Source organism: Staurois parvus, unplaced genomic scaffold (assembly GCF_062004578.1).
Source record: "Staurois parvus isolate SC_StPar_1 unplaced genomic scaffold, SC_StPar_1.0 ptg000221l, whole genome shotgun sequence".
Lineage (NCBI taxonomy): Eukaryota > Metazoa > Chordata > Amphibia > Anura > Ranidae > Staurois > Staurois parvus.
The window spans coordinates 2,091,827-2,113,925 of record NW_028318017.1 but is presented as its reverse complement, the minus strand read 5'-3'; the positions used below and the strand labels follow the sequence as shown (position 1 = coordinate 2,113,925).

The 22,099-nt window shown below is 44.8% G+C and overlaps 2 protein-coding genes across 2 annotated transcripts in view; both read left to right on the top strand.

Moving 5' to 3' along the window:
* Window positions 1-22,099, top strand: part of LOC149460758 (uncharacterized) — a 111,467-nt gene that overhangs the window by 63,095 nt on the left and 26,273 nt on the right. Inside the window, exons 7-8 of the mRNA XM_089679235.1 lie at window positions 277-1,003; window positions 10,907-11,002. Coding sequence (XP_089535361.1) covers window positions 277-1,003; window positions 10,907-11,002 — 823 coding nt within the window. The remainder of the gene's footprint in view (window positions 1-276; window positions 1,004-10,906; window positions 11,003-22,099) is intronic.
* LOC149460759 (uncharacterized) overlaps window positions 1-22,099 on the top strand; it is a 333,674-nt gene that overhangs the window by 287,508 nt on the left and 24,067 nt on the right. The gene's annotated exons all lie outside the window — the stretch shown is intronic.

Here is a 22,099-nt window from a genome sequence, read left to right as displayed (position 1 = left end):
GACTAAATAAGGAAGTGCAGTACTTCTTGTGTTGGGAAGATGGCGATGAGTGATAGAGGGGGTGGGGACCCTCATCCTATAATCCACTCATCACTGTCCCTCCTATAAAAGACAGTTCTGGTTGTTTCCTCACTCTCTGACTAAGGTCCATGAATAAAGAAATGACCTGGTAGGAGATCAGAGGAGCCATTTCCTAGTTCCCTTGAGGGTGGAATTGTAAGCTCCTCAGAGACCAAGCTGCCTGTTTTGGCGGAGTCCTGGTTTGGGGGAACCAATCATCTCCTGTCTAGTAATCCTCTTTGTCTTTGTATTTTAGTCCATGGCCGGGAGATGAGGAAAACCTCCGAGGATTGTCTCACTTTGTCTCCAGACTGGAAAGTAGAAGATGAGGACATCACACAGTATAGTCCAGGAGAAAACCCGGCTCCCTCCAATGTCCATCCGGCACCACCCAGTGTAGATGGACCATCGGCTGATTCCTTGTATCCTGAGGAACCTCAGACTGTGCGGGACCGGGCCGGCCTTCCAACAGGGAAGAGGTTCTCCTGTATTGAGTGCGGGAAATGTTTCCGTTTCAAATGTCGTTTTAATGTGCATAAACGATCTCACACAGGAGAGAAGCCGTATTCCTGTTCTGAGTGTGGGAAATGTTTTTCAGAAGAGTCCAATGTTCAGATACATCAGTGGCTTCACAGAGGTGAGATGCCATATTCGTGTACTGAGTGTGGACAGTTTTTCCATTTTAAATCCCATCTTGATGCGCATAAAAGATCTCACACAGGTGAGAAGCCGCATTCCTGTCCTGAGTGTGGGAAATGTTTTTCAAGGAAGTCCAGTCTTTACAGACATCAGAAATCTCACTCTGGGGAGAAACCGTATTCCTGTTCTGAGTGTGGAAAATGTTTTGTTAAAAAATCAGTACTTGTCACACATCAGAGATGTCACACGGGGGAGAAGCCATATTCCTGTCCTCAGTGTGGGAAATGTTTTTCAGACAAGTCCAGTTTTTACAAACATCAGAGATCTCACATGGGGGAGAAGCCGCATTCCTGTCCTGAGTGTGGAAAATGTTTTTCAGAGAAATCCAGTCTTTACAGACATCAGAGATCTCACATGGGGGGAGAAGCCATTTTCATGTTCTGAGTGCGGGAAATGTTTTTCAGACAAGTCCAGTCTTTTCACACATCAGAGATCTCACACGGGGGAGAAGCCCTATTCCTGTCCTGAGTGCGGGAAATGTTTTTCAACAACGTCCAGTCTTTGTAGACATCAGAGATCTCACAAAACCCTGGAGGTGTATTAGTGCCTTGAGTGTGGGAAATGTCTTCTAGATGAATGTTGTTGGACATCCCAGCTCTCATGTGGGGAAGAAGCACACTCTGATATACGCCTCAGATATACTCCATATATACTGCTACATTTGTTTGATTAAATAAACTCAAATCAGTGTAAATTATTTATTCTGTGTGAACGTTGGGCTCATTTTCTTTGGCTTCAGAATGTGGCATTGGGCATTCTTTTATAAAGCTCTCAATGCCAATCACAGCCGCTGTCACTAAATAAAATGGTCCCCTTACAGTCCTGTTCACACGTTGTGTTTGCTTTGCTTCAATAATTATCCCCGGGTCACTTTCTTGGTGCTTCAAAGTGTCTCCAAAGCCTCCATAGATGTCTATGACAAATCTCGCAAACAGTGCCTGCAGCTTTTATTCAGCTTTAGCTTTGCTTTGGTTTGGAGGTATTGCAGGTATGAGATATCCCAGGATGCACTGGGAAACCAACAAGCAAACCAGAAAGATGTCACCAGCACTCACTTCTGATTCCTGTGTCTATATTCTGGGAGTGTCTGGTGCAGATGTCACATCTGGTGTGCAGCATGGAGCGGTGGGAAGGTGAGCTGGGTCCGACTGGAGTGGAGCAACTAGCAGACGTCACATGTGGTGTGTAACATGGCAAGGCTATAGCGGAAGGTGGATGGGGACCAGAAAGGGAGGACTGAGTGTCAGAGGATCAGGAGAGCTGGGGAACAAGAGCAGGAGAAAGGCCAGGAGAAGAGTGAGCAATGTCACAACATGAGCACAATATAGTGGGAGGTGAGTGGGGACCAGAGAAAGGAGGATCAGCAAACCAGAGAAACAGCAGAGCTGGGGGTTACTACTAAGTTGAGGGATCAGTGGAGCTGGGGCTTTCTACTGAGTGAGGGATCAGCAGATCTGGGGTTAATACTGAGTGAGGGGTCAGCAGAGCTGGGGGTTACTACTGAGTGGGGGATCAGCAGAGCTGGGAGTTATTACTGTTTGAGGGCTTAGCAGAGCTGGGGGTTACTACTGAGTGGGGGCTTATCAGAGTTGGAGTTAATACTGAGTGAGGGATCAGCAGAGCTGGGGGTTACTACTGAGAGGGGGATCAGCAGAGCTGGGATTACTACTGAGCGAGGAATCAGCAGAGCTGGGGATTACTACTGAGTGGGGGATTAGCAGAGCTGGGGTTTACTGCTGAGTGAGGGATTAGCAGAGCTGGGGGTTACTACTGAGTGAGGGATCAGCAGAGATCAGGGTTACTACTGAGTGGGGGTTCGCAGAGCTGAGGGTTACTACTGAGTGGGGGTTAGCACAGCTGGGATTACTACTGAGTGGGGGTTAGCAGAGCTGGGGGTTACTACTGAGTGGAGGCTTAGCAGAGCTGAGGGTTACTACTGAGTGGAGGCTTAGCAGAGCTGGAGTTTACTACTGACCCAGGGATCAGCAGAGCCCAGGGTTACTGCTGAGTGGGGGCTTAGCATAGCTGGGAGTTACTACTGAGTGGAGGCTTAGCAGAGCTGGGGGTTACTACTGAGTGGGGATCAACAGAGCTGGGGGTTACTACTGCGTGGGGGTTAGCAGAGCCCAGGGTTACTATTGAGTGGGGGTTAGCAGAGCTAGGGGTTACTACTGAGTGGAGGCTTAGCAGAGCTGGGGGTTACTACTGAGTGAGGGATCAGCAGAGCCCAGGGTTACTACTGACTGAGGGATCAGCAGAGCCCAGGGTTACTACTGAGTGGGGGTTACTACTGAGTGGAGGTTAGCAGAGCTGGGGGTTACTATTGAGTGGAGTCTTAGCAGAGCTGGGGGTTTCTACTGAGTGGAGGTTAGCAGAGCTGGGGGTTACTACTGAGTGGAGGTTAGCAGAGCTGGGGGTTACTACTGAGTGGGGGTTAGCAGAGCCCAGGGTTACTACTGACCGAGGGATCAGAAAAGATGGGTTTACTACTGAGCGAGGCATCAGCAGAGCTAGGGTACTACTGAGAAGGGACTTTGCTGAACACAGGGGTACTATTGTGTTGGGGATCTGTTGATTGGATGTACTACTGATCAGGGGTTATACTGGCCCTTTTAAAACAAATTAAAAATCAGCACACACATTTTCGAAGCTTTTTTAAAGATTCAAATAACATCACAGAAGCATCATCAAAGCCTAAAAAACACAGGAGGAAATTGCTAAACTAATAGTGAGATAAAACCTTTTTTAGGTACATTAGTGATAGAAAAATACGATGGGATCACTAAAATGAAAACTGGGCACCACACCTATGTTGAGGGAGACCTGGATGTAGGAACCACTTAACCACTTCCCGTCCGGCCCATGTACATAAACCGTGATTCAGTGCCCGCTGTGTCCTGATCACTGTATGGGACCTCTGTGTGAGGTCCCGATCATGTGATCACTGATTGGCCAATCAGTGATCACATGAATAGTAGTAAGCAAGATTTCACTTCTGACATCATTGCTTACTACTTGTGAAATCTGTGAATGATCACCGAAGTCACATGGTACAGGGCTATTCACAACAGCCTTGTATCATGTGACAAGCTGTGACCAATCACAGCTATCACAGTATTTCTCAATGGCTGCAGAAATGTAGCCAGAGAAGAGAAATGATTGCTTTTACAGCCTTTATGGGTGTAAAAGCAATCGGTGTAAAAAAAAATCTTCATCACCCCCCACAAGTAGTACAATGTCACTATGGTGACCCTGTACTGCTAGGATGACATTATGTTAAAAAAAACAAATAATAATATAAAAAATTGAAAGTTATAGCGTCTACAAACTATGGTATAGATACTGCAATTTAAGACATTTTTTTGCTATACAGCGCTGTGCTAGTTTAACGACAATTGCGCGGTCATGCAATACGGTACATAAATAAAATATATGTCCTTTTTTTCACACAAGTAGAGCTTTCTTTTGGTGGTATTTGATCACCTGTGCAGTTTTTATTTTTAACGCTATAACCAAAAAAAGAAGAAAAAAACATTTTTGAAAAAAACTATTTTCTCATTTTGGTCATAAAAAATGTCCAAAAAACTAAAATTTCGTCATAAATTTAGGCAAAAATGTATTCTGCTACATGTTTTTGGTTAAAAAAATCCCAGTAAGTGTATATTGATTGCTTTGTGTGAAAGTTATAATGTCTACAAACTTTGGTATAGACCAGGGGTCTGCAACCTTTAAGACATAAAGAGCCACTTGGACCCGTTTCCGAAGGGGGAAAAAAGACTGGGAGCCGCAAAACCATTGCAACATTTAAAACAAATCCGACACTGCATATATTGCAAAAAGCGCTCTGGTCATGAAGGGGGTTTAAGGGCCCAGTAAGCAAAGGGTTAATCAGGGCCACAGTGTATCGTCATAATCACAATCATAGCCTTAGGTCAGTGGTGGGCAACCTTTTTTTTCAACTGAGCCAAATCTCGCCAAAACCACGATTGAAATTTATTTTGAGAGCCACATTTTTAAAACTGAAAATACATCCCCCATATAGTAATTCATCCCCCATATAGTAATTCATCCCCCATAGTAATTCATCCCCCCTATAGTAATTCATCCCCCATAGTAATTCATCCCCCATATAGTAATTCATCCCCCATAGTAATTCATCCCCCATATAGTAATTCATCCCCCATAGTAATTCATCCCCCATAGTAATTCATCCCCCATATAGTAATTCATCCCCCATATAGTAATTCATCCCCTATATAGTAATTCATCCCCCATAGTAATTCATCCCCCATATAGTAATTCATCCCCCATAGTAATTCATCCCCCCTATAGTAATTCATCCCCCATATAGTAATTCATCCCCCATAGTAATTCATCCCCCCTATAGTAATTCATCCCCCCTATAGTAATTCATCCCCCATAGTAATTCATCCCCCATATAGTAATTCATCCCCCATATAGTAATTCATCCCCCATAGTAATTCATCCCCCATATAGTAATTCATCCCCCATAGTAATTCATCCCCCATATAGTAATTCATCCCCCCTATAGTAATTCATTCCCCATATAGTAATTCATCCCCCATAGTAATTCATCCCCCCTATAGTAATTCATCCCCCATAGTAATTCATCCCCCATATAGTAATTCATCCCCCATATAGTAATTCATCCCCATAGTAATTCATCCCCCATAGTAATTCATCCCCCATATAGTAATTCATCCCCCATATAGTAATTCATCCCCTATATAGTAATTCATCCCCCATAGTAATTCATCCCCCATATAGTAATTCATCCCCCATAGTAATTCATCCCCCCTATAGTAATTCATCCCCCATATAGTAATTCATCCCCCATAGTAATTCATCCCCCCTATAGTAATTCATCCCCCATAGTAATTCATCCCCCATATAGTAATTCATCCCCCATATAGTAATTCATCCCCCATAGTAATTCATCCCCCATATAGTAATTCATCCCCCATAGTAATTCATCCCCCATATAGTAATTCATCCCCCCTATAGTAATTCATCCCCCCTATAGTAATTCATTCCCCATAGTAATTCATCCCCCCTATAGTAATTCATTCCCCATAGTAATTCATCCCCCATATAGTAATTCATCCCCCATAGTAATTCATCCCCATATAGTAATTCATCCCCCATATAGTAATTCATCCCCCATAGTAATTCATCCCCCATATAGTAATTCATCCCCCATAGTAAGTCCCCAAGTCCCCCCTGTGTCAATTCACTTACCTTTGCTCCGCGCGTTCCTCTCGCCGCGTTCCCACGCCGTTCTGGTATAGTAATATATATAATAGTAATTCATCCCCCATATAGTAATTCATCCCCCATAGTAATTCATCCCCCATATAGTAATTCATCCCCCATAGTAATTCATCCCCCATATAGTAATTCATCCCCCCTATAGTAATTCATCCCCCCTATAGTAATTCATTCCCCATAGTAATTCATCCCCCCTATAGTAATTCATTCCCCATAGTAATTCATCCCCCATATAGTAATTCATCCCCCATAGTAATTCATCCCCCATATAGTAATTCATCCCCCATATAGTAATTCATCCCCCATAGTAATTCATCCCCCATATAGTAATTCATCCCCCATAGTAAGTCCCCAAGTCCCCCCTGTGTCAATTCACTTACCTTTGCTCCGCGCGTTCCTCTCGCCGTGTTCCCACGCCGTTCTGGTCTTCAGGGCGGACTGTGAGAGGAGAGGAGTTCGTCACGCTGCCCCGCCTACATCCTGACAGCCAATGTTTGGAGGAGGGAGGGGAGCGGGCACCTGGCACACAGAAGAGTCGCATTAAAATGTGTAGAGACGCGGCTTGCCGACCACTGCAGCTACGGCAACCCTATTGCCTGTCACCTGGTGGGCAGTGTGCTCCGGAGCCGCAGCAAAGATGAAAAAGAGCCGCATGCGGCTCTGGAGCCGCGGTTTGATACACCCGGTATAGATAATGGAATTTACACAGCTTTTGCTTTCTGACTGCTCATCACATTTCTTGAGGTGCTAAAATACCAGGATAGTACAAACACTCCCAAATGACCCCTTTTCAGAAAGTAGACACCCTAAGCTATCTGCTGAGAGGCATATTGAGTCCATGGAAGATTTTGTTTTTTTCACAAGTTTCTGGCAAATGACAAAAACATTTTTTTTACACAAAGTTGTCATTTAAATGATATATTACTCACACAAGACATGGGCATATTTGGAATTACACCCCAAAATACATTCTGCTACTTCTACCAAGTATGGGGATACCACATGTGTGAGACTTTTTGGGAGCCTAGCCACATACAGGAGCCTGAAATCCAATGACCACTTTGAATGCCTGAAGGTGCGTAACTTCCCCATTACATGTCCTCACTACCTATCACAGTTTTGGAGGCCCTGAAATGCCAGGATAGCACCAAACCCCCCAAATGACCCCTTTCTGGAAAGTAGACACCCCAAGGAATTTAAAAAGAGGCATGGGGAGTATTTTGCAGATCTAATTTTTTCTCACAAGGTTTTGAAATAGAAAAGAAAAAATATTTTTTGTTTTTTTCTTCATTTTCCAAAAACTTGTGGCAACAAATGAGATCTGCAAAATACTTACCGTGCTTTTTATCAAATTCCTTGGGGTGTCTACTTTCCAAAAAGGGGGGGGGGGGTTAGGTGCTATCCTGGCATTTCAGGGCCTCCAAAACTGTGATAGGTCAGGAAGTGTAATGAGGAAATAAAGCCCTTTAAAAGCCTGAAGGAGCTTATTGGATTTTGGGGTCCTGTACTTGGCTACACTGCCAAAATGTCTCTCACATGTGGTACCCCCATACTCGGGAGAAGTAGCAGAATGTATTTTGGGGAGTAATTCCACATATACCCATGGCATGTGTGAGCAATAAATCATTTAAGTGGCAATTTTGTGTAAAAAAAAATATTTTTTTTTGTCATTTTCCAAAAACTTGTGGTAAAAAAATAAATTCTTCTATTGATTCAACATGCCTCTCAGCAAATAGTTTGGGGTGAATACTTTCCAAAAAGGGGTCATTTTGGGGGGTGGGGGTGTTTTATGCCCAGCATTAGAAGTTATGCCACACATCACTCACTCTTCTAACCACCTGAAGACCAAGCCTTTTCTGACACTTTTTGTTCACATGCAAAAAAAATCAGTATTTTTTGCTAGGAAATTAATTTAAACCCCAAACATTATATATTTTTTAAAAGCAAACACCCTAGTGAATAAAATGGTGGGTGCTGCAATATTTTATGGCACATAGTACTCGTGCAGCGATTTTTCAAAAGCAAATTTAAACAAAATACACTTTTTTTTACTTTTAATGCACAAAAACACAATATATTGGCCAATTATTAGGTAAAATATAAAAGATGATGGTATGCCGAGTAAATAGATACCAAACATGACATGCTTTAAAACTGTGCATGCCCCGTGCAATGGCGACAAACTGCAAACATTTTTAATATCCATAGGCAGCACTTTAAAAGCTACCATTTTAGATTTACAGAGGAGGTCTAGTGTTAGAATTACTGCCCTTGATCTGACGTTCACAGCGATACCTCACATGCATGGTGCAACCGCTGTTTACATACTGGCACAGGGTCAAGGTTTGTGCACACAGGTGTGCGCGCATAGGAGGGGTGATTTTTTTTTTGTAATTTTGATTTTATTTTATTATTTTTACACTGTCCCCATCATTTTTTTGGATCACTTTTAATGCTATCACAGGGAATGCAAATAACCCCTATAACTTCAATGGGCATTGTCATATATTCTTTTTAGAGAAATCTGGGATCTATCAGACTCTGGATATCTCCTCTGCCCTTACATTATCTAATCAAACCAAGATCAGTGTGATCAGATGCTTTCCCAATTTACAAATGGCGCTGTTTATATCCTGCAAAACTGAAATAATGAAATGCTTGTAGCTTCCAAATTCTTAAACTATAGAGATGATTGGCACCGCTCTGGTCTCCAATCAGCTCTATGGTCAGCTGGCAGAAACACCGGCTGTGTTCTCACGTTCCCCCGATGGCACGAGAGTGCCCGAGAAGACCGTGGAAGGCAGTGGGGGGAGGGGGGGCATCATCTCCCGCTGCTTGTAAAAGCAATCCTGCAGCTAATTAGCCACTAGGATTGCTTTTACATGAAAGCCGATCGCTGGCTGAAAAATTGATACCAGGATGATGCCTGCAGCTGTAAGCATCATCCTGGTATAACCATTCAAAGTCCAGTGATGTACCAGTACGTCTCTGGTCCTTGTTGGGTATATATACTATGTTCTTTTTTTTTGTATGCAGCCAGTTCACCAAAAGGTAGCGTGGCACTAGTAGTGGCATTCTGCTGCATATGAGAGTCATCAAAATTTACCGGCAAGTGCTAACAGAGATCAAGCCTGATTCTGCGAACACTGCGGTTTTGTGTGCAATGTATCAAGTGACAGTGACCTACTGACACTGCACTTGCTGGGGGAGAAGGGGGGTAAGCATAGGGGCTAAATGCAGGTGTTGGCGGGTGCCGGGGCTGATCCTGCTAACGCTGCATTTTGGGGACGCTATGCTAATGTGAACGCTGGTATAGTGCTGACCTGATCAAAGATATTGACCCATTCAGACACTATGGAGGTTTATTGTACATGAGCGTGTTCCTGACAATCAAGGGGTTTAATGTGATGACTGGTGTACTGACGGGCAATCTGACACCATCTGGGAGGGGCGTGAAAACCACGGGAGCACGAATCATGTGTATATATATATATATGTGATTTTGCACACCCATGCCGCCCTGTAGCAGTATTTCTGCTATAGGGCGGACAGGAAGCGGTTACAGAAGCAGTTTGTGTTATGTCGCTGCATTACTTTAGCTGACAATTGCGCGGTCATGCAACACTGCACCCAAATTAAATTTATGTCCTTTTTCTCCCACAAATTGAGCTTTCTTTCGGTGGTATTTGATCGCCTGTGCATATTTTATTTTTTGCGCTATAAAAAAAAGGCTGACAATTTTGAGAAAAAAAATAATATTTTAGACTTTTTGCTATAAAACATGTCCAGTAAAAAATTTAAAAATCAAATTTCGTCATAAATTTAGGCCAAAATGCATTCTGTGACATGTCTTTGCTGAAAAAATCCCAATACATGTAAATTAATTGGTTTACTTGAAAGTTATAGCGTCTACAAATGGCGGGAAAGATACTGGGATTTTGTTTTTAAATTATACTAATAATGGCAGCGATCAGTGACTTATGGCAGTGATCAGCGATTTATGACAGTGATCAGCGACTTATGGCGGGACTTCGGGACTGGGGCGGACATTCTGACATTGGGGGGAACTGACTTGGGGTCACTGACATCCCCAGTGACATCAATACACTGATCAGCGCAAAAAAAAAACACTGACACTGTACTAATGGCACTGGGGAGGAAGGGGTTAATCTTCAAACACTTCACAGGCTTCACACAGGTGAGAAGCCATATTCCTGTCCTGAGTGCGGGAAATGTTTTTCAGCAAAGTCACAACCAGGGGCGGACTGACCATTTGGAAACTCTGGCACTGCCCGAGGGCCTGGGGTCAGTAGGGGGCCCCATGAGATGCCCCTGGTACCTTTTTCATAGGCTTTTTTGAGCTTGGGCAAGGACACAGGGGCCCCATGATCCCATATTGCCTGGGGGCCCCATGAGTTGTCAGTCCGCCCCTGGTCACAACTTTACACACATCAGAGATCTCACATGGGTGACAAGCTGTATTCCTGTGCTGAGTGCGGGCAATGTTTCTCAAACAAGTCCTCTCAATCTAGACATCAGAGATTACACACAGGTGAGAAGCTGTATTCCTGAACTGAGTGTGGGAAATGTTTTTTTTTTTAATTTAGAACTTGTTATACATGAGAGATCTCACTTGGGGCAAAGCCATATTTCTGTTCTGAGTGCGGGAAATGTTTTTAAAAGAATTCCAATCTTTACAGACAACAGAGATCTCACATGGGAGAGAAGGTATATTACTGTTCTGAGTGTGGAAAATATTTTTCAGGTAAATCCAGTCTTTACAATCATCAGAGATCTCACGCAGGTGAGAAGCCATATTCCTGTTCGGAGTGCGGGAAATGTTTTGTTCAAAAATCAGCTCTTGTCAAACATCAGAGGTCCCACACAGGGGAAAAGCCGTACTCCTGTTCTGAGTGTGGGAAATGTTTTTCAGACAAGTCCAATCTTTCCAGACATCCGAGATCTCACAAGGGTCGAGAAGCCACTTTCCGGTCCTGAGTGAGGGAAACGTTCCTCAGTGAAGTCCTGTCTTTCTGTACATCAGGGGTCCCACACAACCCTGGAGGTGTAGTAGTGCCTTGAGTGCGGGAAATGTCTTCTAGATGAATGTTGCTGGACATTCCAGCTCTCATGTGGGGAAGAAGCACACCCTGATATACACCTCAGATATACTCCATGGCTGATCTTCATCATGGAAGAAACAGTTCATAAGGAGATCAGAGGTCCCCAAAGACATGGATGAAGTGTGGGACCGGGTTGGCCATTGATGGCAGGAGAAGAATAAAAATTGAGTCCTGCCCTGTCATTGGCTGAGTACATTTTGTGGTGGGAGATTTCACAAACACTTAGAGGTCGATTTTTAAAATTGTGTTTATTAAATGTGACCAGAATTCGCCCCTCTGTGACAAATGTCGGTCCAATTCACAGAGATTTCCTCTGATCATCAGCTCCATCTAGTGGCTTTCCTTAATGATATATTTTCCTGAAATATCTTCATATCGCCACTAGATGGAGCTGGCCATCATAGGAAATCACTGTTAATTATTGCTTTTCACATGGACACTGCATATAATAGGCCAGGTGGGGCAAGCTCCGTCCTGTGTGGATGTACCCATACGTCCCTCAGAACATGGGGGAGCATATATGTGTGGCCATGCAGTGCTGTGGTCCCAGGGTGTCTGTGTCCCTTGGAAAGAGCTCATCCCTGATCAACAAATGAGCTCTGTGATTGGGCCATCTGATCACATGATGGTTGTGTCCATTCACAGCCATCATGTAATGTAAACACAGATCGGTGTTTAATTGATCAGCTCTGATTCTCCTCAGCCGATCTGTGCCTGCAATCCAGGGATCAGTGAGTTATACAGCATTGTTATTGCTTGTTACCCAGCCAGGGTCCCTAGTGTGCACCAACATCTATCACATGTTTCACTGTGTCCAATCAACATCTGTCACAGTGTACCAGTGTCCAATCAACATCTGTCACAGTGTACTAGTGTCCAATCAACATCTGACACAGTGTACTAGTGTCCAATCAACACCCGTCACAATGTACTAGTGTCCAATCAACATCTGTCACAGTGTACTAAAGTCCAATCAACATCTGTCACAGTGTACTAGTGTCCAATCAACATTTGTTACAGTGTACTAGTGTCCAATCAACATCTGTCACAGTGTACTAGTGTCCAATCAACATCTGCCACACTGTACTAGTGTCCAATCAACACCTGTCACAGTGTACTAGTGTCCAATCAACATCTGTCACAGTGTACTAGTGTCCAATCAACATCTCACAGTGTAAGAGTGTCCAATCAACATCTGTCAGTGTACTGGTGTCCTGTCAACATCTGTCACAGTGTACTAGTGTCCAATCAACATCTGCCACACTGTACTACTGTCCAGTCAACATCTGTCGCAGTGTACTAGTGTCCAATCAACATCTCACAGTGTAAGAGTGTCCAATCAATATCTGTCACAGTGTACCAGAGTCCAATCAACATCTCACAGTGTAAGAGTGTCCAATCAACATCTGTCAGTGTACTGGTGTCCTGTCAACATCTGTCACAGTGCACTAGTGTCCAATCAACATCTGTCACACTGTACTACTGTCCAGTCAACATCTGTCGCAGTGTACGAGTGTCCAATCAACATCTCATAGTGTAAGAGTGTCCAATCAACATCTGTCACAGTGTACCAGAGTCCAATCAACACCTGTCACAGTGTACTAGTGTCCAATCAACATCTGTCAGTGTACTGGTGTCCTGTCAACATCTGTCACAGTGTACTACTGTCCAGTCAACATCTGTCACAATGTACTAGTGTCCAATCAACATCTCACAGTGTACCAGTGCACAGCATCTGCAATAGTGTCCCATTGCAACATCAACATCTGTCAGTGTCTGCAATGAATCACCAACATCTGTCCATGTCTGTATTGGACCATCAACATCTGACAGTAACCGTAGTGGACCGTCAACATCTGTCAGTGTCCTAGTGAATCAACAACATCTACCATAGTGTCCCAGTGGATCATAAACATCTTTTATAGTGTCCCAGTGCAACACCAACATCTGTCATAGTATCAGCAGTGCAACACCAACATCTGTCATAGTATCAGCAGTGCAACACCAACATCTGTCATAGTATCAGCAGTGCACCAACAACATCTGTCATAGTATAAGCAGTGCAGCACCAACATCTGTCATAGTATCAGCAGTGCACCAACATCTGTCATAGTATCAGCAGTGCACCAACATCTGTCATAGTATCAGCAGTGCAACACCAACATCTGTCATAGTATCAGCAGTGCACCAACATCTGTCATAGTATCAGCAGTGCAACACCAACATCTGTCATAGTATCAGCAGTGCAGCACCAACATCTGTCATAGTATCAGCAGTGCACCAACATCTGTCATAGTATCAGCAGTGCACCAACATCTGTCATAGTATCAGCAGTGCACCAACATCTGTCATAGTATCAGCAGTGCAGCACCAACATCTGTCATAGTATCAGCAGTGCGCCAACATCTGTCATAGTATCAGCAGTGCAACACCAACATCTGTCATAGTATCAGCAGTGCACCAACATCTGTCATAGTATCAGCAGTGCAGCACCAACATCTGTCATAGTATCAGCAGTGCACCAACATCTGTCATAGTATCAGCAGTGCACCAACATCTGTCATAATATCAGCAGTGCAGCACCAACATCTGTCATAGTATCAGCAGTGCAGCACCAACCTCTGTCATAGTATCAGCAGTGCAGCACCAACCTCTGTCATAGTATCAGCAGTGCACCAACATCTGTCATAGTATCAGCAGTGCAGCACCAACATCTGTCATAGTATCAGCAGTGCACCAACATCTGTCATAGTATCAGCAGTGCAGCTCCAACATCTGTCATAGTATCAGCAGTGCAGCACCAACATCTGTCATAGTATCAGCAGTGCAGCACCAACATCTGTCATAGTATCAGCAGTGCACCAACATCTGTCATAGTATCAGCAGTGCAGAACCAACATCTGTCATAGTATCAGCAGTGCACCAACATCTGTCATAGTATCAGCAGTGCAGCACCAACATCTGTCATAGTATCAGCAGTGCACCAACATCTGTCATAGTATCAGCAGTGCACCAACATCTGTCATAGTATCAGCAATACAGCACCAACATCTGTCATAGTATCAGCATTACAGCACCAACATCTGTCATAGTATCAGCAATACAGCACCAACATCTGTCATAGTATCAGCAGTGCAGCACCAACATCTGTCATAGTATCAGCAGTGCAGCACCAACATCTGTCATAGTATCAGCAGTGCAGCACCAACATCTGTCATAGTATCAGCAGTGCACCAACATCTGTCATAGTATCAGCAGTGCAGAACCAACATCTGTCATAGTATCAGCAGTGCAACACCAACATCTGTCATAGTATCAGCAGTGCAGAACCAACATCTGTCATAGTATCAGCAGTGCATCACCAACATCTGTCATAATATCAGCAGTGCAGCTCCAACATCTGTCATAGTATCAGCAGTGCACCAACATCTGTCATAGTATCAGCAGTGCTCCAACATCTGTCATAGTATCAGCAGTGCAGCACCAACATCTGTCATAGTATCAGCAGTGCAGCACCAACATCTGTCATAGTATCAGCAGTGCAGCACCAACATCTGTCATAGTATCAGCAGTGCAGCACCAACATCTGTCATAGTATCAGCAGTGCACCAACATCTGTCATAGTATCAGCAGTGCAGCACCAACATCTGTCATAGTATCAGCAGTGCAGCACCAACATCTGTCATAGTATCAGCAGTGCAGCACCAACATCTGTCATAGTATCAGCAGTGCAGCACCAACATCTGTCATAGTATCAGCAGTGCACCAACATCTGTCATAGTATCAGCAGTGCATCACCAACATCTGTCATAATATCAGCAGTGCAGCTCCAACATCTGTCATAGTATCAGCAGTGCACCAACATCTGTCATAGTTTCAGCAGTGCACCAACATCTGTCATAGTATCAGCAGTGCACCAACATCTGTCATAGTATCAGCAGTGCAGCACCAACATCTGTCATAGTATCAGCAGTGCACCAACATCTGTCATAGTATCAGCAGTGCACCAACATCTGTCATAGTATCAGCAGTGCACCAACATCTGTCATAGTATCAGCAGTGCACCAACATCTGTCATAGTATCAGCAGTGCAGCACCAACATCTGTCATAGTATCAGCAGTGCAGCACCAACATCTGTCATAGTATCAGCAGTGCACCAACATCTGTCATAGTATCAGCAGTGCTCCAACATCTGTCATAGTATCAGCAGTGCTCCAACATCTGTCATAGTATCAGCAGTGCAGTAATAAACATCCACACCCCATGTCTTAAAAATCCCCCACTGGGGAGATGTTCCAGATACTGAGTATGAGGGACAAGAGTAGAAGGAGCTGTCACTGCCAGACCCAGATTCTGAGTAGGAGTCAGGTGAAAGCAGTGGGTCAGTATTGGATTTTGAGATGGAGAGTCACAACAAAGAGATTCCGGTGATCTGAGGAGGATCCGGCATCCACCAGCAGTGCTGTAAATCCTGGTGCAGTGACTAGCACAAGCAGTGCAGCCCTCCCAGGTGATAGGCCTTGTACCAGTAGCGGGGGGTCCCATCCACAATGACATAGGGCCCACACTAGCCTCTAAGACTTGCTTTTAAATCCCACATGACTGCCCGCTAATTGGCAGAACCTGCAATCCCCCCTTTACAGCGCAGCCGGACCCTCAGATAGAAATGGAAAATGTTACCCCAATTTATTGTTTTCATTTATTTTTTGATGATGATTTGCTGAATTACATTGTGGATCGGTGCAATCTGTATGCCAGCCAATACATTGCCAACAATCCCAATTTATCGTATGTCCATCCATTTGTGTGGAAAACTGTCACTGTGGAGGAATTTAAAGCTTTTCTTGCACTTACATTGAATATGGGACTGACAAAAAAATGAAGTCCATGCCTACTGGTCCACTCAGTCCATACATCCCATGTCATCTATTCTTCTTGTATGCCCAGAACACGCTATGAGATGATAATGAGGTTTTTACACGATAATACCCAGTTCCCTCCTCGAATTCATCCTAATTACGACAACCTGGTCAAAATTTGGCCACTCAATTTTTTTCTCTTGCAAGTTTTCAGAAATGTTTACTCCCGACAAAAATATTTGAGTGGATGAGTCCCTGGTCCACTTCACAGGAAGGCTGGGCATTGAACAGTACATCCCCAGCTGACGGGACAGATATGGGGTAAAGTTTTACAAGGCATGTGACAGGGCCACGGGATGTACCTACAACTTCAAAATATATGAGGGAAGGGGCACATGTGCGACCAGGGAAGATGAAGGTTGCGTTCCTCTGAAGCTCCATGCTTCCCTGGCTACAGCAACTCACCCACGGCGCAGCGTCTGCCTTCAGGCATCCCTGGATGAGTCACACCAGCTCTGCACCCGGCCCAGCACAATAAGGGGAGAGATAATGGGGAAGATTGGGCCTTGGAAGCCGTGCCCCGTGGTCCTCCCCACTCCTTAATAGGCCGCAATCCCCGGCCTCAATTATGGCCGCGGCCCCAGGAACGAGCTCCTGGCCCCCAGTGGCAGCCAGAGGTGCTGCAACCTCAATTTACACTGTGCAGCCAGCATCCCCATTGTCTCTTAACCCCCAGATGAAGGATCCCCAGCCCCTGACACTGGTAGGGGGGGCATTAGAACACCCTTCACCAAGCCATCCTCCCTCCGTCCCTTCCACTTCACATACAACATCTTCTCTCACGGTATCTGCATTGGAGGAAAAAGTTTTCTTACGCAACATTACTTCCTCTATATCTGGCGAAGTGGGCAAATTGGCTTTGGATCTTAGAGGAGAAATAGCCCAGATCGGTGAACGTGATGATCAATTGGAGAATAAATTTGATGAATTGGTGCAATACGTCCATGTCCTAGAAGAAGATAACGCGTATCTGAAACACACCATGTCCCAAATTCAGCTCCAACAGGAAGATTTGGAAAACAGAGAACGCCGGCAGAACATCCGTATTCGCAGTATGTCTGAATCTATTGCCGATTCCCAACTTCGCCGACATCTCTTATCCTTCTTCACCACAACCGCACCCATGGTTCCAGAAGCAGATTGGCACATGGACAGAGCCCACCGATCACTAGGCCCTATATCTGCTGACGGCACCAGACCTCTTGATGTCATTGTCCGTTTTTATTTTTTTTAAAGCAAAGAAGCCTTGTTAGCCTCCATACGCAACAAGTCTTCCTTGGAGTTTAAAGGGGACAGGCTCCAGCTCTTTTGCGATCTTTCTCCGATTACTCTGGCCAAACGGCGGACACTGAAACCAATCACCACACACCTTCAACATCACCGTGTTCCTTATCGCTGGGGTTTTCCCTTCAAGCTGATTGTCTCCAAAGATAGTTCCCAAGTTATCCTACGTGACCTTTTAGAGGCAGACTCCTTTCTGAAGCAATTGGTACTACCTCCTCTATCAGAAGATGACTCCTCATTACCACCTACTCCATCTTGCCCCTCCGTTACCCCCAACAAGATTTGGACACCAGTTCGCGGGGGACGGAAGCATCTTTCACGTACTCCTCAACATCCTCATCCTCGTTCCAGCGATAAGCCTACCTGATTCTCTTCTAGGGTGTTCTCCTGTGGGTACTTCGGGGTTGTCCTTGATCCCCACCCTCCTCCTTTCCTCTCCCCTCCCTTCCCCCCTCTCCTCCTCCTTATCTCCTCTCCTCCTTCCATACTATATCTATTGTCATTTTGTGATGGCTTTACAACTTCTGTCATATAATGTCAAAGGCCTTAATTCCGTTCAAAAATGGTGGACGGCTTTGAAGGAATTCCGATCTTCAGGAGCAGACATTAATTTTGTCCAGGAGACCCATTTTAAATCAACAGGCTCCTTTCATTTTGCCTCAAGGTTTTTTTTCCAATCCTATTCGGCCTTTGACCCATCTGGGAAGGCTGGAGTGGCAATACTGATTCGGACACATTGCTCTCTTTGGGTCGTTTCCTCCAGGGTCAATTACCACGGTCACTTCATTATCTTAGAATGTATGCTTGGTGACACTCCACTTATTTTGATGAATTTATATGCCCCGAACTCAGGTCAGTTACAGTTTCTTACACAAACACTCGTCAAATTAGGCTCCTTCTCTACTCCACACATGATTATAGGGAGTGACTTTAACTTAATCCTCTCACCACACAAAGATGTTCCTCCTCGAAATCCGTTCGCAAATTGATCAGGGAACATCGTCTCTTTGATGCCTGGCAGATTCGGCACCCCCTCCATAAACAATTCACCTTCTACTCCACCCCTCATCGTAGTTATTCACGCCTAGATCACTTTTTTATTTCAGCCCCTCTGCTCCCCCTTCTGGTTTCCTCTGACATCAACCCTATCACATGGTCTGATCATGTCTCCTTGACCTTAAACCTGTTATTCCCTACTGTCATGCCAAAGACATGTCATTGGCGCCTCAATAAAACCTTTTTAACCATGGAACATCGTGCTGAGCTCTCACAGGGACTTGACATGTATTTCCACCACAATGTAGGCTCTTTACCATCCACCTCGATTGTATGGGAAGCCCACAAGGCGGTATTTTGAGGTCTGTGTATCTCCACGGGTTCTCGTTTGAAGAAATCCTCAGAGAGTACCAGGATTACCCTAGTCCACCAGTTACCCTTGGGTGAACGTAGCCTTCTCGCAAAACCGTCTATTTCTGGACTTCGTAAAGTGAACTCTCTTCATGACCAAATAAAGGCTCTTGATGACTATAAGTCCACAAAATCTCTTCTCTGGGTCAAACAGAAATTCTACAAATTCTTCAACAAACCTCACTGTATGCTGGTCAATAGACTCAAAGCCCAAACTCCCTCTACATTGCCAGACCATCTCATCCAGCCTAATGGGGACCCTACTTATGACCCCCGTGTAATGGTCTCCCTTTTTGGCTCATATTACGAGTCTCTATACAACTGTTTGACCCCAGTTCTCCATCCCCCCCTCACAGAGACTTATTTTGATAGGTTTTTCAATCCTCTACTATTACTGAAGCTATCGCCTTCTGACATTTCGGCCCTTAACCCTGACATTTCATCTGAAGGACTATTTGATACAGTCAAACATCTCCCCTCATGCAAATCCCCGAGACCAGATAGACTTCCCTACTCTTACTACCAGACTTTCATTGGTATCCTGGCTCCCCATCTCCTCTCTCTCTCTAGCAAGATTTTTTCAAGGGTATTACCCCCCAGCCTGACTTCTCCCGTGCATATATTTCTGTAATTCCCAAACCAGACAAGGACCCTTCTATTTTAGATAATTACCGTCCTATTGCTCTACTAAACTCTGATTACAAGATTTTTACTAAGATCCTAGCCAATAGGCTGTCCAGGCTCATCTCCAAGCTCATACACAGAGACCAAGTAGGCTTTGCTCCTGCCAGACATACAGCGGACAATACCAGGAGATCCATTGATCTGGTTGACTTGGTTAACTGGTCTTCTACCCCCACCATTTTATTGAGCTTAGATGCCCAAAAAGCTTTTCACCGCCTCAGCTGGCCTTATATGTTTATGGTCTTGGAGAAGTTTGGCTTCTACTGCCCTTTCATGGCAGCTTTAAAAGCTCTTTACTTTTATCCTTCCTCACAGGTCAGACTAGCCTCTTTTCTCTCACCTCCTTTCCAGATGTTGAATGGTACACGACAGAGATGCCCTCTCTCCCCTCTATTGTTTATCCTCTGCTTGGAACCTTTGGCTATTGCAATCCGGTCTCACCCCGACATACAAGGGATATTATCTCATGGCCATGAGTACAAGCTATCCCTATTTGTGGATGATATCCTCCTTACACTCTCGAATCCCAAAATCTCTCTTCCAGTATTGCATAAAATTTTACTTCAGTTTGGGACCCTCTCGGGTTACAAGGTTAATACTTCCAAAACTGAAGCACTCCCACTTCACATCCCACCAGCTGTTCTCTCGTCTCTCAAGGAATCCTTCCCTTATCGATGGTGCATTCATTCTCTAAAATATTTGGGTACTAGTCTCACTTCCTCCTACGGTTCTATATATGACGCCAATTTCCTCCCCTTATTTACAGCTATTTCTCGCTCCTTGAAACTTTGGGATATCCTACCCATATCCTTCCTGGGACGCATCAACGTCACAAAAATTACTGTACTGCCCAAACTTCTGTATCTATTTGTGACTCTCCCCATTCCTGTTCCTATGTCTAAACTACATTCCCTCCAGAAATCCCTTCTACACTTCATTTGGCATAATAAGCGACATAGAATTGCACGTAGTGTACTACTCTCTCTGCGCTCTAGGGGAGGCCTAGGGGTACCGGATATCGTGACCTATTACTATGCTACTCATCTCCGCTTCCTCACATCGTGGCCCACCTATAACCCTCCCAACCTGTGGACTGAGATCGAGTCTTTACAATTGACTCCGACTCATCCTTGCTCTCAACTCTGGTCGACCTCGGCGGTGGACCTTGCCCCTATCCGTTGTTCTTTCCTTGGCCCCATGCAATTCTCCATGAGTATCTGGCAGAAATGTAAGACTAGGTTTGCATTGACATCAGATTGCTCCCCACTGACTAATATCCTCTTTAACCCCAATCTTCCAGACAGTTTGTCCGTGTGTCAGGGACCCCACTGCGGTAGCCTCTAGCTCTCCACAGACTGGATTCCCCCAAGGCGCGGAATCTAAGCTCCGACCTGCTTGTTCACCAGGGCCCCTGATGGTGGGGATGGACTTGGAGCAGGCCGAGACCAGGTCGCGGCCCCTGGGTTCACCCAGCTGTGGTAGAAGCACCGTTGGAGGTGTATAGCAGGTGAGAGTCTGATGTGAGGAGGTAACAGGAGCAGCGTCAGGCAAGCCGGGTCGGTAACAGTGGTGGCGGCGTAGTACAAAATCAGCAGGCAGAGGGATAAACAGGTCACAAGCCGGGTTCGTTAGCAGGAGGTCAGAACGTACAGGGTTAAGCAGGAGAATGGTCAGACAAAGCCAGGGATCAGAGCAGGAGATGGACAGCAAATCAGGGTCAGGCAGGTTCGGCAACAAACAATCTACTCACAGGAACTCAGGAACACAGATAAGACCATACGGCACTTGAGCATTGCAAGAGCCGGGTTTAAATAGTCCACCCGACTCCTGACAGGCACTCCTGGGTCCTAGTGCTTGCCTGCCTGTACGTTTTGTCAGGATTCTACGCATGTGCAGATTCGATCGCTGCGGCAATCTTCCCATTCCCTGACACCGTGTTCCGGGTGCTCCCTTGGGTCACAGCTAACCTCTTCCAATTACGCCACTTAGTACACCCTGTGACTTGAAAACTGCAACCATTCGCATACCTCCAGAAAAAGGATCTACCTTCCCAACATCTATATACAGTGGGGATCGAAAGTTTGGGCACCCCCAGCTAAAAATTTGTATTAATGTGCATAAAGAAGCCAAGGAAAGATGGAAAAATCTCCAAAAGGCATCAAATTACAGATTAGACATTCTTATAATATGTCAACAAAAGTTAGATTTTATTTCCATCATTTACACTTTCAAAATAACAGAAAACAAAAAAATGCGTCTGCAAAAGTTTGGGCACCCTGCAGAGTTAATATCTTGTACTGCCCCCTTTGGCAAGTATCACAGCTTGTAAACGCTTTTTGTAGCCAGCCAAGAGTCTTTCAATTCTTGTTTGAGGTGTCTTTGCCCATTCTTCCTTACAAAAGTCTTCCAGTTCTTTGAGATTTCTGGGCTGTCTGTCACGCACTGCTCTTTTAAGGTCTATCCATAGATTTTCAATTATGTTGAGGTCAGGAGATTGTGAAGGCCATGGCAAAACCTTCAGTTTACGCCTCTTGATGTAATCCCCCGTGGATCTAGAGGTGTGTTTAGGATCATTATCCATTTGTAGAAGCCATCCTCTCTTTAACTTCAGCTTTTTCACAGATGGCATCAAG